A 13,329-nucleotide genomic window follows, 5' to 3' on the forward strand; every position below is an offset into this window, starting at 1 on the left:
AATAAAAGCACATGCCGGGAGGGGTGGGGACGAGGAGGGGGGAAAGGTTTGAGGAGATCAGGTAGATTGAGAAGATCAAGTAGATCGAGTAGGTTGAATAGATCGCGGTGTCATCCTATGCACGTTACTCGAAAGTAAACCTCAGTTCCGTGCTGCCCAGGGCGCAGAATTGATATTTTGACTGCAGCAAAAAAAAAAGAGAGACAAAATAAAGGGGACCTTTTCTCCCCCACAATGCACCACAAGCTGGGCTGGAGGCACCTGAAAGTGAGACCCCGAAGCTTTGCATCCTAACTAACCCTAATTCAAATCAAAGCGTAGAAAGGCTGACTCGGGGGTGTTCCTTAGGCTTTTTTTCCTCTCCCCCCTCTTTCCCTCCCAAGTAGTAACTGTGCTGCACGCTTCTTCTCTCTCCCCCCTTCCTTCCTTCCTTTCTTTCCACAACGCCATGACTGCAAAACATGTGGAAGGAGGAGGGGAGTGAAAAAAAAAGACGTAGCTGGGACCGCTCCTGACCCTCCGGTTTTTTTCTCAAGGTGACACACCACCCGAGTTATGCTCGGTTTTTTGGCGAATTTTTACACACCAAGCTCAAAAGGTTGCCCATCACTGCCCTAGGCCTATACAATTTATGCATGGTATGTTTGTGTGTATGTTTGGTTTTAATAAGGGTTTTTAAATTATTTTAAACATTAGATTTGTTACATGCTGTTTATTACTGTTGTTAGCCGCCCCGAGTCTATGGAGAGGGGCGGCATACAAATCTAATAAATAAATAAATTGTAGGATATTAAGAGATTCCTCAGCGTTATTTTTCAAGAGTGCTTTTAAATGCAAATGCTGCGTTTTCAAGAATATCCCAAAGGTGGACTTCCTTAGCTTCTTCTATGAATGTTTTCTGCTTTTCATTCAAGAAAGCTTCTTCAGTTTTCAGAAAGCTTCTTGGGTGAAAAGCAAAACATTTTCAAAGAAGAAACCTTGAGCCCTACCTGGCTTAGGACCAGATTACTTACGGAACCATCTCCTGCCTCACGTATCCCAGCGGCCAGTCAGATCCCACAGAGTTAGCCTTCTCCAGATCCCATGAGCCAAGCAATGTTGCCTGGCGGGGTCTTGGGGAAGGGCCTTCTCCATGGCAGCTCTGGTCCTTTGGAATCAACCCCCCCCCCGGAGATTTGCACTGCCCCCATCCTTCTGGCCTTTCGTAAGGTTTTGAAAACACACCTTTGCCGGCAGATCTGAGACCGTTGAGCATTGACATCCTGCTCCAGCCAATAGTATGATTTGGGATTGGACGAGCTTGGATGAATGGGTTTAATGTTGGGAATTTTAAATCTTGGGGTTTAGGGTGAGGGTTTATAATTTTATCTGTAATTTTTGTATCGATTTTATTCCGTAAGCCGCCTTGAGTCACCTGGAGAAAGCAGAAATTTGATAAATAAACAATAAACAAGAGGGCACAATCTGAGTTTAGTTGAGGGAAAGATTAGAAGTAACGTGAGAAAATATTATTTTACTGAAAGAGTAGTAGATGCTTGGAACAAACTTCCAGCAGACATGGTTGGTCAATCCACAGTAACTGAATTTAAACATGTCTGGCATAAACATATGTTGTGGTTAGCTCTGGCCGGCAGAACAAACATATATCCATCCTAAGATAAAATACAGGAAATAGTATAAGGGCAGACTAGATGGACCACGAGGTCTTTTTCTGCCGTCAATCTTCTATGTTTCTAAATAAATAATCCAAGAAAGTCCAATTGCCTTTTGTAAAAAGCACCTTTGGGACAGTCATGATCTGGAAAAGGATTTAGGGGTAGTGATTTCTGACAGTATCAAAATGGGTGAACAGTGCAGTCAGGCGGTAGGGAAAGCAAATAGGATGCTTGGCTGCATAACTAGAGGTATAACAAGCAGGAAGAGGGAGATTATGATCCCGCTATATAGAGCGCTGGTGAGACCACATTTGGAGTACTGTGTTCAGTTCTGGAGACCTCACCTACAAAAAGATATTGACAGAATTGAACGGGTCCAAAGACGGGCCACAAGAATGGTGGAAGGTCTTAAGCATAAAGCTTATCAGGAAAGACTGAATGAACTCAATCTGTATAGTCTGGAGGACAGAAGGAAAAGGGGGGACATGATCGAAACATTTAAATATGTTAAAGGGTTAAATAAGGTCCAGGAGGGAAGTGTTTTTAATAGGAAAGTGAACACAAGAACAAGGGGACACAATCTGAAATTAGTTGGGGGAAAGATCAAAAGCAACGTGAGAAAATATTATTTTACTGAAAGAGTAGTAGATCCTTGGAACAAACTTCCAGCAGACGTGGTAGATAAATCCACAGTAACTGAATTTAAACATGCCTGGGATAAACATATATCCATTGTAAGATAAAATACAGGAAGTAGTATAAGGGCAGACTAGATGGACCAGGAGGTCTATGTTTCTATGTTTCTATGGACGATTGAGAATCTCGGGAATAGACTTTTTTAATGGCCACTAAAAGTGAATGGAAAACTCTGTAAGAGACGATGTGGAAATGAGTGCTAATTTAGAGCATAGCCCGAGAGGCGAGTGAGTTGATTGGGTAATAAACAAACATCCAGGTGAGACGGATGTGGTGGCAAGCCTAAACGTATGAGCTCAGCCCCGCAGCAAACAAGTTACACCTGAACGTCAAGTCTCCCTTTGGGAAGCAAGGAGTTCCCGTGGCCTACAAACACATTCAGGTATCCAAGGACCCGGGAAGCATCTCACTTCGCTTCTGCTGGCTCTGGGAGAGAGAGAGAGAAGACGGGAGGACAACTTTGATCCACTGATCATCAAGCAATGAAAGAAGACACAATGACGGTGGGCAGGCTTTCCTCCTTCACTCCGAGCAACGTGTTGGAAGAGCAAAGCTAAGTGAAACTTCCCCGAAAAAGGGATGGACAATTTCATCCGAAAACACATGCATTTCTTTCAAACGTTTTGGAACAAGTGCGTGCCCAACGGAGCCTCCAGTAACCGTTCCTTAGAGACCTGGGAACCGATCCCAGGATCCTTACATCCCACGCTGGATCCCGACCCCGCTGAAGACAAAGCTTCCCTCCGTGGGGTGCTGTACAACTACACTGCCAAGAATGCCGAGGAGCTGAGCGTCACTCGCGGGGACAAACTTTACGTCCTCAAAGAAGAAGGGGGTTATGTCCTAGCAAGGCGCTTTTCTGGAGACAGAGTCGTGGGCTATGTTCCAGCCAGCTACATCAGCAAGGGCAATGAGGAACCAGCCAGCCATCAATCGTAAGTACCTAAAACTTGGGACTGTTCACTTGTCGTCCCTATATCTCAAAACACTTCTGAAAAGAGATGTGGGATGCAACATTTAGGAAGACAGGTTTGGGGAGCCCTGGAAACTTTTCAAATAGGCAAAGCTACTTATTACACAGCAATCTTGAAGGTGGGAACATCCAAACGGCCACTAGAGGGCGTTTCCCGTCTTAATTCAAGTCTTTGGAGAGGGGTGGCATACAAGCCTAATTAATAATAATAATAATAATAATAATAATAATAATAATAATAATAATAATAACAACAACAACAACAACAGCAACCAACTATTATTACTACTACTACTACTACTACTATTATTATTATTATTATTATTATTATTATTATTATTATTATTATTTCAGTACAACTCAGCAAACAAGATCACTATGCTGGATTTCATATTTCATCTCCAGTCGGGCGCTTCCCAAGCACCTAGGACTGCGTGATGTAGCGGCGAATTATGTTTGCCGATCCCAGTAAAGCGGCCTTTTGCAATTGACAGATGGAGATTCTGTCAATTCCGATGGTTTTCAAATGTCCGCTGAGATCCTTTGGTACTGCGCCCAGCGTGCCAAGTACCACTGGGACCACTTTCACGGGCTTATGCCAGAGTCGTTGCAGTTCGATTTTTAGATCTTCGTATTTCACTAATTTCTCTAGCTGCTTCTCAATTCTGCTGTCTCCTGGGATTGCGATGTCAATGATCCATACTTTCTTTTTCTCCACGATCACAATGTCTGGTGTGTTATGCTCCAGAATTTGGTTGTTATTATTATTATTATTATTATTATTATTATTATTATTATTATTATTGTACTGTTTATTTTTATTTCACTGCTTTGCCAGCGTTACATTTGCATTTTTTAAAAATATCATTTTGTTTTGCCGGTTTACTGTTGTAAGCCACCTAGAGTAGCTTAATGGTAAGATGGGCGGCAAATAAAGTTAACCAATCAATAAAATTTATTTATTGGGAAGACAGGACTGTCTTCTGCCTCATATATCCCAGCGGCCAGTCAGCTCCCACAAAGCTGGCCTTCTCCAGGTCCCGTCAGCTAAGCAATGCCGTCTGGCGAGGCCTAGGGGAAGAGCCTTCTCTGTGGTGGCTCCAGCCCTTTGGAATCAACTCCCTCCAGAGATTCATACCATCCGCACCCTCTTGGCTTTTTGCAAGGTTTTAAAAACTCATCTTTGTCAGCAGGCTTGGGGCCGTTGAACGTTAACATCTTACTCCAGCCGATGATGTGAATATATATTATGATGGGACGGATGTGGATGATTGTTTTTGAAGTATTAACGTTTTAGATTCATTTTAGGTTTTGGATTTCTGATATGCTTTATCTTTGTATGTTGTATTTATCTTGTTGTGAACTGCCCTGAATCTACGGAGAAAGGCGGCATAGAAGTCCAATTAATTAATTAACAGATAAACAAATAAACAATAAATCAATCTGATGAGCAGCAACATCAGAAAAAACATCACCAATAGACAATAACATTTTATAGGCAATTAGCAGAGTTTCACATGGATGTGCTAAATAACTGCCATTGGAAAAGAGAAAACATTTTTTTTTATTTTGCTTGATTTTCTTTGCATGTGATGAATCACAGAGTCAGCTCAGCTGATTTATATATTTATTTATTTATTTATTTGTTTGTTATTTATTTATTTTGTCCAATACACAATGAGGGTTTTAGTGGGTATATATCTATATACACATAGTAAAATACATGATGAAGGTTATAGAGGAGATACTCATAGTAAAATATATCTATGAAAGAATAGAAAAGAAGATATAGTAATGGAACATATCAATGAAAGAATAGAAGGAGAGATATAGGAATAGAAAGAAAGGTATAGGAGATATAGGAGAGCAATAGGACAGGGGACAGAAGGCACTCTAGTGCACTTGTACTCGCCCCATTGCTATTAGAGGAAGACAATGCTTGCTAAGCCATGGCCATATCAGAAAAAAAAAGCTGTGTGAATTTTCACTGTTTCTATTTATATGTCCTTGATTCTTTTCTTCTTCAGAACTTGCTAGAGAAACATTATAGGTAGTCCTCGACTTACAACGGTTCGTTTAGTGACCAGTCAAAGTTGCAAGGCCACTGAAAAAGTGACTTACAACCGTTTTTCACATTTATGACTATTGTAAAATCTCTATGGCCAAAATTCAGCTGCTTGGCAACTGATATTTTTTTTATTTTATTTGGTTTGGTTTGGTTTGGTTTGATTTGATTTGATTTGATTTGCGCCCCTCTCCGAAGACTCTAGGCGGCTGCTTTGTTCCAGAGTCAAGTGATCCCCTTTTGCGACTTTCTGTCAAGCAAATGATTTACTCAACAACTATGGTGTTAATGTAACAACATCAGTGATTCATTTAACAATTTTGGCAAGAAATATCACAAAACTCACTATCTCACTTAAGAACAGAAATTTTGGGCTCAATTGTGGTTCGTAAGTCGAGGACTACCTGCATTTCCTAACTGCAGGCCTTTTGGTGGATATTTATGGAAATATTATTTTATTTATTTATTTATTTATTAAATTTGTATGCCGCCCCACTCCGCAGACTCAGGGCGGCTCACAGCAATGGCAGAGAACAATGTAAAATACAAATCTAATATTTTTTTAAAAACCCTAAAACCCATAATTTAAAAAACATACATACAACAATGTCAATGACTACTTCAGCTTCAACCGCAACAACACAAGAGCACGCAACAAATTCAAACTTAATATTAATCGCGCCAAGCTTGACTGTAAAAAATATGACTTTAGCAATCGAGTTGTCGAAGCGTGGAACTCATTATCGGACTCAGTAGTGTCAACCCCTAACCCCCAACATTTCTCCCTTAGACTTTCCACGATTGACCTCTCCAGGTTCCTAAGAGGTCAGTAAGGGGCGTACATAAGTGCACTAGTCTGCCTTTCGTCCCCTGTCCAATTGTCTCTCCTTATCTCATACATCATATATCTTTTTTTCCTTTCATATATCTTCTCTATTTTTATATCTTTTCTTTATATATAATAATTCATGTCTTTTCTTTTCAATATGTATTGTGTATTGGACTAAATAAATCAATCAATCAATAAACAAACAAACAAACAAATAAATAAACATACCATGTCTTGGTGTCCTCACCTGTCCTGAGGAAGTTAGGATTAGGCTTGGAATTTGGAATAACTTCATTGTCACTTTGAGTATATACTAATCGGCATACATTAAACTGATTGTTTTCCAAGAAGGATAAATCTTCGAGGAAGTTAATCATTTTTTTCCTAAGGCAGGCTGAAAGCAAATGTGACCAGTCCTGGGGAATTATATTTGTGTAAAACAGTCTCCCTACAATTGGCACGTTCCAACGCTCAGAATATCCACCCAGTAGGGACCAAGAACAAGCAGAGAAGTCTGGGACTTGTAGTCACTGGGATAACTGGAGGGCGCCATCTTGGAAAATAGCTGGTGTCACTCATAGGCATGGGTGGGTTCCTGTTTTCTTCCATGCCAGTGTCACCGTGCACATTGCTTAAAACACAGCTTCTGTACATGTGCAGAAGCAAAAAACAAAGTGGTGGCCCCTATGGCACCACCGAGAGAGTCAGTTTGGGTGCATGGCAAGTCTGGGTTGCTGCCAATTCTAGTGACCCAGGCTGTCAAGTTACTACCGGTTCTATAGAACCGATCCGAAGCAGTGGAAGTGATGTGCCAGTGTCTGGAGGCTGTTGGGGCCTGGATGGGTGTCAACAGACTCAAACTCAACCCTGATAAGACGGAGTGGCTGTGGGTTTTGCCTCCCAAGGACAATTCCATCCGTCCGTCCATCACCCTGGGGGGGGGAATCATTGACCCCCTCAAAGAGGGTCCGCAACTTGGGCGTCCTCCTCGATCCACAGCTGACATTAGAGAAACATCTTTTGGCTGTGGCGAGGGGGGCGTTTGCCCAGGTTCGCCTGGTGCACCAGTTGCGGCCCTATTTTGACCGGGAGTCACTGCTCACAGTCACTCATGCCCTCATCACCTCAAGGCTCGGCTACTGGAATGCTCTCTACATGGGGCTACCTTTGAAGAGTGTTCGGAAACTTCAGGTCGTGCAGAATGCAGCTGTGAGAGCAATCATGGGCTTTCCCAAATATGCCCATGTTACACCAACACTCCGCAGTCTGCATTGGTTGCCAATCAGTTTCCGGTCACAATTCAAAGTGTTGGTTATGACCTATAAAACCCTTCATGGCACCGGACCAGACTATCTCAGGGACCGCCTTCTGCTGCACGAATCCCAGCGACCAGTTAGGTCCCACAAAGTGGGTCTTCTCCAGGTCCCGTCAACTAAACAATGTCACTTGGCGGGACCCAGGAGAAGAGCCTTCTCTGTGGCGGCCCCGGCCCTCTGGAACCAACTCCCCCCAGAGATTAGAATTGCTCCCACCCTCCTTGCCTTCCGTAAGCTTCTTAAAACCCACCTCTGCCACCAGGCATGGGGGAATTGAGATACGCTTTCCCCCTAGGCCTTTACAATTTTATGCATGGTATGTCTGTATGTATGTTTGGTTTTATAATAAGGGTTTTTAACTGTTTTAATATTGGATTGTCATATGCTATTTACTACTGTTGTTAGCCGCCCCGAGTCTACGGAGAGGGGCGGCATACAAATCCAATCAAATCAAATCAATCAAATCAAAAGGAATCCACCTTTGCTGATAGGTTGATAGGCCAACTGATGAGTTCCATGAAAAGCTGAGAGCCCAAGTTCAAATTATGCGGGGTCTCACAGCTTAATCTATGAGAAGGATGCAGTAAGCAGGTATCTTTTTCCAAATTAGGAAATAGGGTATAAATCACTGCCTATAAATCAAAGCTACTTAGCTGTTCTGTCTGGGTTTTCCCAGACCTCCACACCCACTGAAAAAACAGCCAGACACTCTGGTAAAATCCAAAAGTAATTTATAGCAGGAAAAAATAAGCATAAAGGAAGACCTGTCTTCACAGCAGACAGGTTACAATACTTTACAACAGGGTCCTGATGTCCAGTCAATTCCAAAAGCTTCTTGCTGGCACCCCCCCCCCAAGGTTTCAAGAGTCCAAGGCACAAACCAGGATTGTAGCCACCAAAGTTCACAGACAGGTCTCACGAATCTCCAAGATAAAACTCCACAAGCCAGGAAGGGTGGGGCCACCTTTTATCCTTTCCCAAGAGCACCACACCCAAACCCAGCTGCAACCACTAATGCTGGTAATACCTAGCCAACTGCGTTCTTCTCTCGTTAGCTCTCCTCTGTCGCATATCTATGAAGTCACTAGCATCCTCCCCCAGGGAATCCAGGCTGCTTGCTGGGGAGAGCTCCCCCTGGTGGAACTCTGGCTGTCCTTCATCTTCAGCCTGGGATTCAGCTTCTTCGTCAGTCTGCCCCTCCTGGTCCTCAGCCTCTGAGCTGGACACCGACAGCAAATCAGCCATTCCCGGAGGGGTCCCAGGCTGAACCACAACACCAGCGATGGATCCTGTTGTGACACTCGTTCCCATCCTAGAGAGCCAGTTTGTCTAGTGGTTAAGGCACGAGCCTAGCGAGCAGCAGACCGTGAGTTCAAGTCCTGCCTTATGCACGAAAGCCAGCTGGGTGACTACGGAGCAATCACCAAGAGATGTTGAGTTCTAGTCCCACCTTAGAGATGAAAACCAGCTGGGTGACTTGGGGCCAGTCACTCTGACTCAGCCCAACCCACCTCACTCAGTTGATATTGTGTGGAAAATAGGAGGAGGAAGGTGTGTTGGGTATGTTCACCACCTTGAGTTGTTAAAATAAACAAACGCACAAATGAATAAACAGACAAACAAAACCCAAGAAATAAACAAAGCCATCCTGAAAGGTGAAAATAAAAACCCTGCAAGATGAGTTAGAATCCCAGGTGGTGCAGCCTGTTGGATCCACTTGGAGACCTCTGTGGATTACATAAAGCCATCCTAAATTCAATTCAATTCAATTCAATTTATTAGACTTGTATGCGGGGGTGAGCAGCAAGTAGGACAGGGTGGAACACAGTTCCACCGGTGGAAATTTATTTTATTTATTTTATTTATTAATTAGATTTGTATGCCACCCCTCTCCGTGGACTCGGAGCGACTCGCGACAAAAACAATACAAACCTAATACTAAAACGATTTAAAACCCTTAATATAAAAACAATCATACATCTCATACAGACCATGCGTAAAGTGGAAGCAGCCCAGGGGAATCAATTTCCCCATGCCTGACGACAAAGATGAGTTTTGAGGAGTTTGCGAAAGGCAAGGAGGGTGGGGGCAGTCCTAATCTCCGGGGGGAGTTGATTCCAGAGGGTTGGGGCCACCACAGAGAAGGTTCTTCCTCTGGGTCCCATCAGACGACATTGTTTAGTCCAGTGTTTTTCAACCAGTGTGCCGTGGCACACTAGTGTGCCGCGAGACATGGTCAGGTGTTCCGCGAAGTTCAGAGAAAGAAAACAAGAGAGAGAGAAAGAAAGAGAGAGAAAGAGAAAGCAAGCAAGAGAAAAAGAAAACAAGAGAGAGAGAGAGAAAGCAAGAGAGAGAGAGAAAGAGAGGGAGGGAAGGTGGGAGAGAGAAAGACATAGAGGGAGGTAGGGAGGGAGAGAGAAAGAGAGCAAAAAGAGGAAAGAAGGGAGAAAGAAAGAGGGATGGAGAGAGAAAAAAAGAAGAAGGGAGAGAGAGAGGGAGAGAGAAATAGAGCGAAAGGGAGGAAGAGAGAGAATTTTTTTGTCCAATATTTTTTTAGCCCGCCCCCCCCCCCTCAATGTGCCCCATGGTTTTGTAAATGTAAAAAATGTGCCGTGGCTCAAAAAAGGTTGAAAATCACTGGTTTAGTCGACAGGACCCGGAGAAGGCCAACTCTGTGGGACCTAACCGGTCGCTGGGATTCATGCAACAGAAGGCAGTCCCGGAGATATTCTGGTCTGATGCCATGAAGGGCTTTATGAAATGAAGCTGTGTGCCCAGCTCCAGCTGACTATCCCCCCTCCCATTCTCTTCCTCTTCCTCCTCCTCGGAAAGCGGCAGGGAGACCAGCACTGGCAGGATTTGCAGGGAGCCCGTTTCCTCCCCCATTCGCCTAGCTATGCAGCCTGAGACAGGGGACGACCCAGGAAGGTGAGCGCGGGAAACACGAAGCAAATTGTCGCCCAAGAGAGAGACACTGGTGAGGTTGTAAGTCGAGGACTTAACGGTTCACTTGAACGATGATGATCATTCAAGCCATTCCCACCTGGTCACATGGCTGGCAGGCCACTCCCACCCAGTCACATGACCATCAAGCCACATCCACAAAATAAGCCACACCCACAGTGTGGCATTAAAAATTTGGGCTGCCCATTACTGCTTGTGTGCCACTGTGGTGCGTGCAAAGCATCTTTGTGAAAGGCAAAGCGAGTGTGCAAAGCGCACACTTCCAACCCAGTAGGGAAGGGAAGTAGATTTCACCACTGTCTCACAGGCTTTTATTTTTATTTTATTTTTATTTATTTATTTGTCAAACAAGTATAGTATTATAGTACATATTAACATAATATAACATAACATAAATAGAATGTAGTAATAGAAAGGATAATAAGACAGTAGGACAGGGACATTAGGCCCATAAGTGCACATGTACGCCCCTTACTTTTATGAGGTCTCCTTTAACAATTATTTCTGCTTTCTCTAAAGTGTAAATCGATCGTACCTATTTTATAAACTTCTCCCCAAAACTCACTTTCTTTAACTAGAAAGTCCAGGTCAAATCGTCAAAGGAGTTTTCTGCATCTTACAATCAACACAGCTAGTTTACCATTATGTTATTTAAAACCTTCCAAAATGTTGAACACATTTCTAAACTTGTCCTTTTACCGTGGCTTAATTAAAACCCCACATTGAGCCTCGTGAATAAATTCTTGCAAAATTGTTTTCAATCTATTTGAACATTTTATAGCCACAGGGATATCAGCTGTAAGGTAGGTTTTTCAAGTCAATGTTTATCCCTTTTGTAGGTATTAATGCTATATTGATTTCTTTCCAACTCTCTAGCATCCTTCCGCCCTATAGGATAGGGTTTGTTGTGTTTTATAAAGATTGTAAGAATTCATAATAATAAAAGAAATTGACCTAAAATGGTCACCTAACACCAAAAACATCATCAAAAAAGCACAACAAAGAATGTTCTTTCTGCGCCAGCTCAGGAAGCTCAAACTGCCCAAGGAGCTGCTGATTCAGTTCTACAGAGGAATCATGGAGTCTGTCATCTGCACCTCCATAACTGTCTGGTTTGGTGCTGCAACCCAACAGGACCGACACAGACTTCAGAGGAGAATCAGAACTGCAGAAAAAACAATTGCTGCCAATCTGCCTTCCATTGAGGACCTGTATACTGCACAAGTCAAAAAGAGGGCGGGTAAAATATTCACTGACCCCTCACATCCTGGACACAAATTGTTTCAACTCCTACCCTCAAAACGTTGTTACAGAGCACTGCACACCAAGACAACTAGACACAAGAACAGTTTTTTCCCGAATGCCATCACTCTACTAAACAAATAATTCCCTCAACACTGTCAGACTTTCTACTAAATCTGCACTTCTATTCTACTAGTTTTTCTCATCATTCCTATCACCCATTTCCTCCCATGTTGACTGTATGACTGTAACTTGTTGCGTATATCCTAAGAGTTTTATTAATATTGCTTCTTCATTGCTTATTTGACCCCTATGACAATCATTAAGTGTTGTACCACATGATTCTTGACAAATGTATATTTTATTTTATGTACGTTGAGAGCATATGCACCAAGACAAATTCCTTGTGTGTCCAATCACACTTGGCCAATAAAAATTCTATTCTATTCTATTCTATTCTATTCTGATGTGTCTATGGAGATTCTCAGTTATCCAAGTTTATGGTCGTCCCAAAGTTATTTTTTTCAAGAAGCAGCTGGACTTTCTTTGTTTTTCTTTGAAGATGTTTCACTTCTCATCCAAGAAGCTTCTTCAGTTCTTAGAGACTTCAAGGAAAAACGAAAAAAGTCCAGTTGCCTTTTGAAAAAGCACCTTTGGGATTTTTCCTAATTTAATATTTTTGTAACTTCGGAAAGTTCCCTTATTGTTATAGGTCCCTTCATAAATCTCTCTCTTTTTCTCTATAAACTTCTGTAGATTTTATTTTTTTTCAGATCTTTTTCTCCAAAGCAATGTCGCTTCCTTTATACTTATTAGAATAATATTGATGAAAATGCTTTTTGTAAGTCTGCGTTGACGGTTAAGTCAGTATCTCCTTGTAATTTAAGTACCATTTCATTTCTTTTCATGTTTCACGTGGTGGCTGTTTCCTTGATTTATTCACAAACTCAAGTGTTTGTTTCTTTTTTGGCTTTACATAATTCATTTTTATCTCCTTTGCTCTTACTGTTAATGCAGGTAATTGCTTTCTAAAAGTTTTAATTTATTGAGCAATGCTTATCTTCTCTGGGAATTTCTTTAATTTTTCTTCTTTAATAGCCAACGTCTTTGAACTCTGAATCAAGTCTGCTCTTGAAAAGAATCTGTGCCTGTCGGAAAAGTAGGTAGACATTCTTGGGTATACCTACTAAATTGTCCACCATATCAAAGGAAATGTTTGGCGTTTTGCCCTGAGTGATTTTAATATATTTCTCAGGAGTTCTGTCCAAAGCTGTTTCAAAGTTTTAAGTCATACTTAGTTGAATGTGGGACTCAAGTAAATATGAGTTATCTGTTGGCAGCAATCCCAGATGTGATCCCTCAACTACTAAGGGCAACTATTAGAATGTCGAATCTGGGTTATAAGTACTTTTTAATTTTTGGGGGAAAAAATTATTATTATTTTATTATTTAATTGCATTTGTATGCCACCCTTCTCCGAGGACTCGGAGCGGCTCACAGCACATAATATAACAGTAGAAAAACAATCCAATTAATATTTATTTATTTATTTATTTATATCTATCTATCTATCTATCTATCTATCTATC

The 13,329-nt window shown here is 42.0% G+C and overlaps 1 protein-coding gene across 1 annotated transcript in view; it reads left to right on the forward strand.

Annotated features, from left to right (window-relative positions):
- Positions 1 to 2,853: 2,853 nt before the first annotated feature.
- Positions 2,854 to 13,329, forward strand: part of SRMS (src-related kinase lacking C-terminal regulatory tyrosine and N-terminal myristylation sites) — a 68,651-nt gene continuing 58,175 nt past the window's right edge. Inside the window, exon 1 of the mRNA XM_070748776.1 lies at positions 2,854 to 3,286. Coding sequence (XP_070604877.1) covers positions 2,931 to 3,286 — 356 coding nt within the window. The 5' untranslated portion in view covers positions 2,854 to 2,930. The remainder of the gene's footprint in view (positions 3,287 to 13,329) is intronic.

The sequence above is a fragment of the Erythrolamprus reginae genome, chromosome 3, assembly GCF_031021105.1.
Source record: "Erythrolamprus reginae isolate rEryReg1 chromosome 3, rEryReg1.hap1, whole genome shotgun sequence".
In the NCBI taxonomy this organism is placed as follows: domain Eukaryota; kingdom Metazoa; phylum Chordata; class Lepidosauria; order Squamata; family Dipsadidae; genus Erythrolamprus; species Erythrolamprus reginae.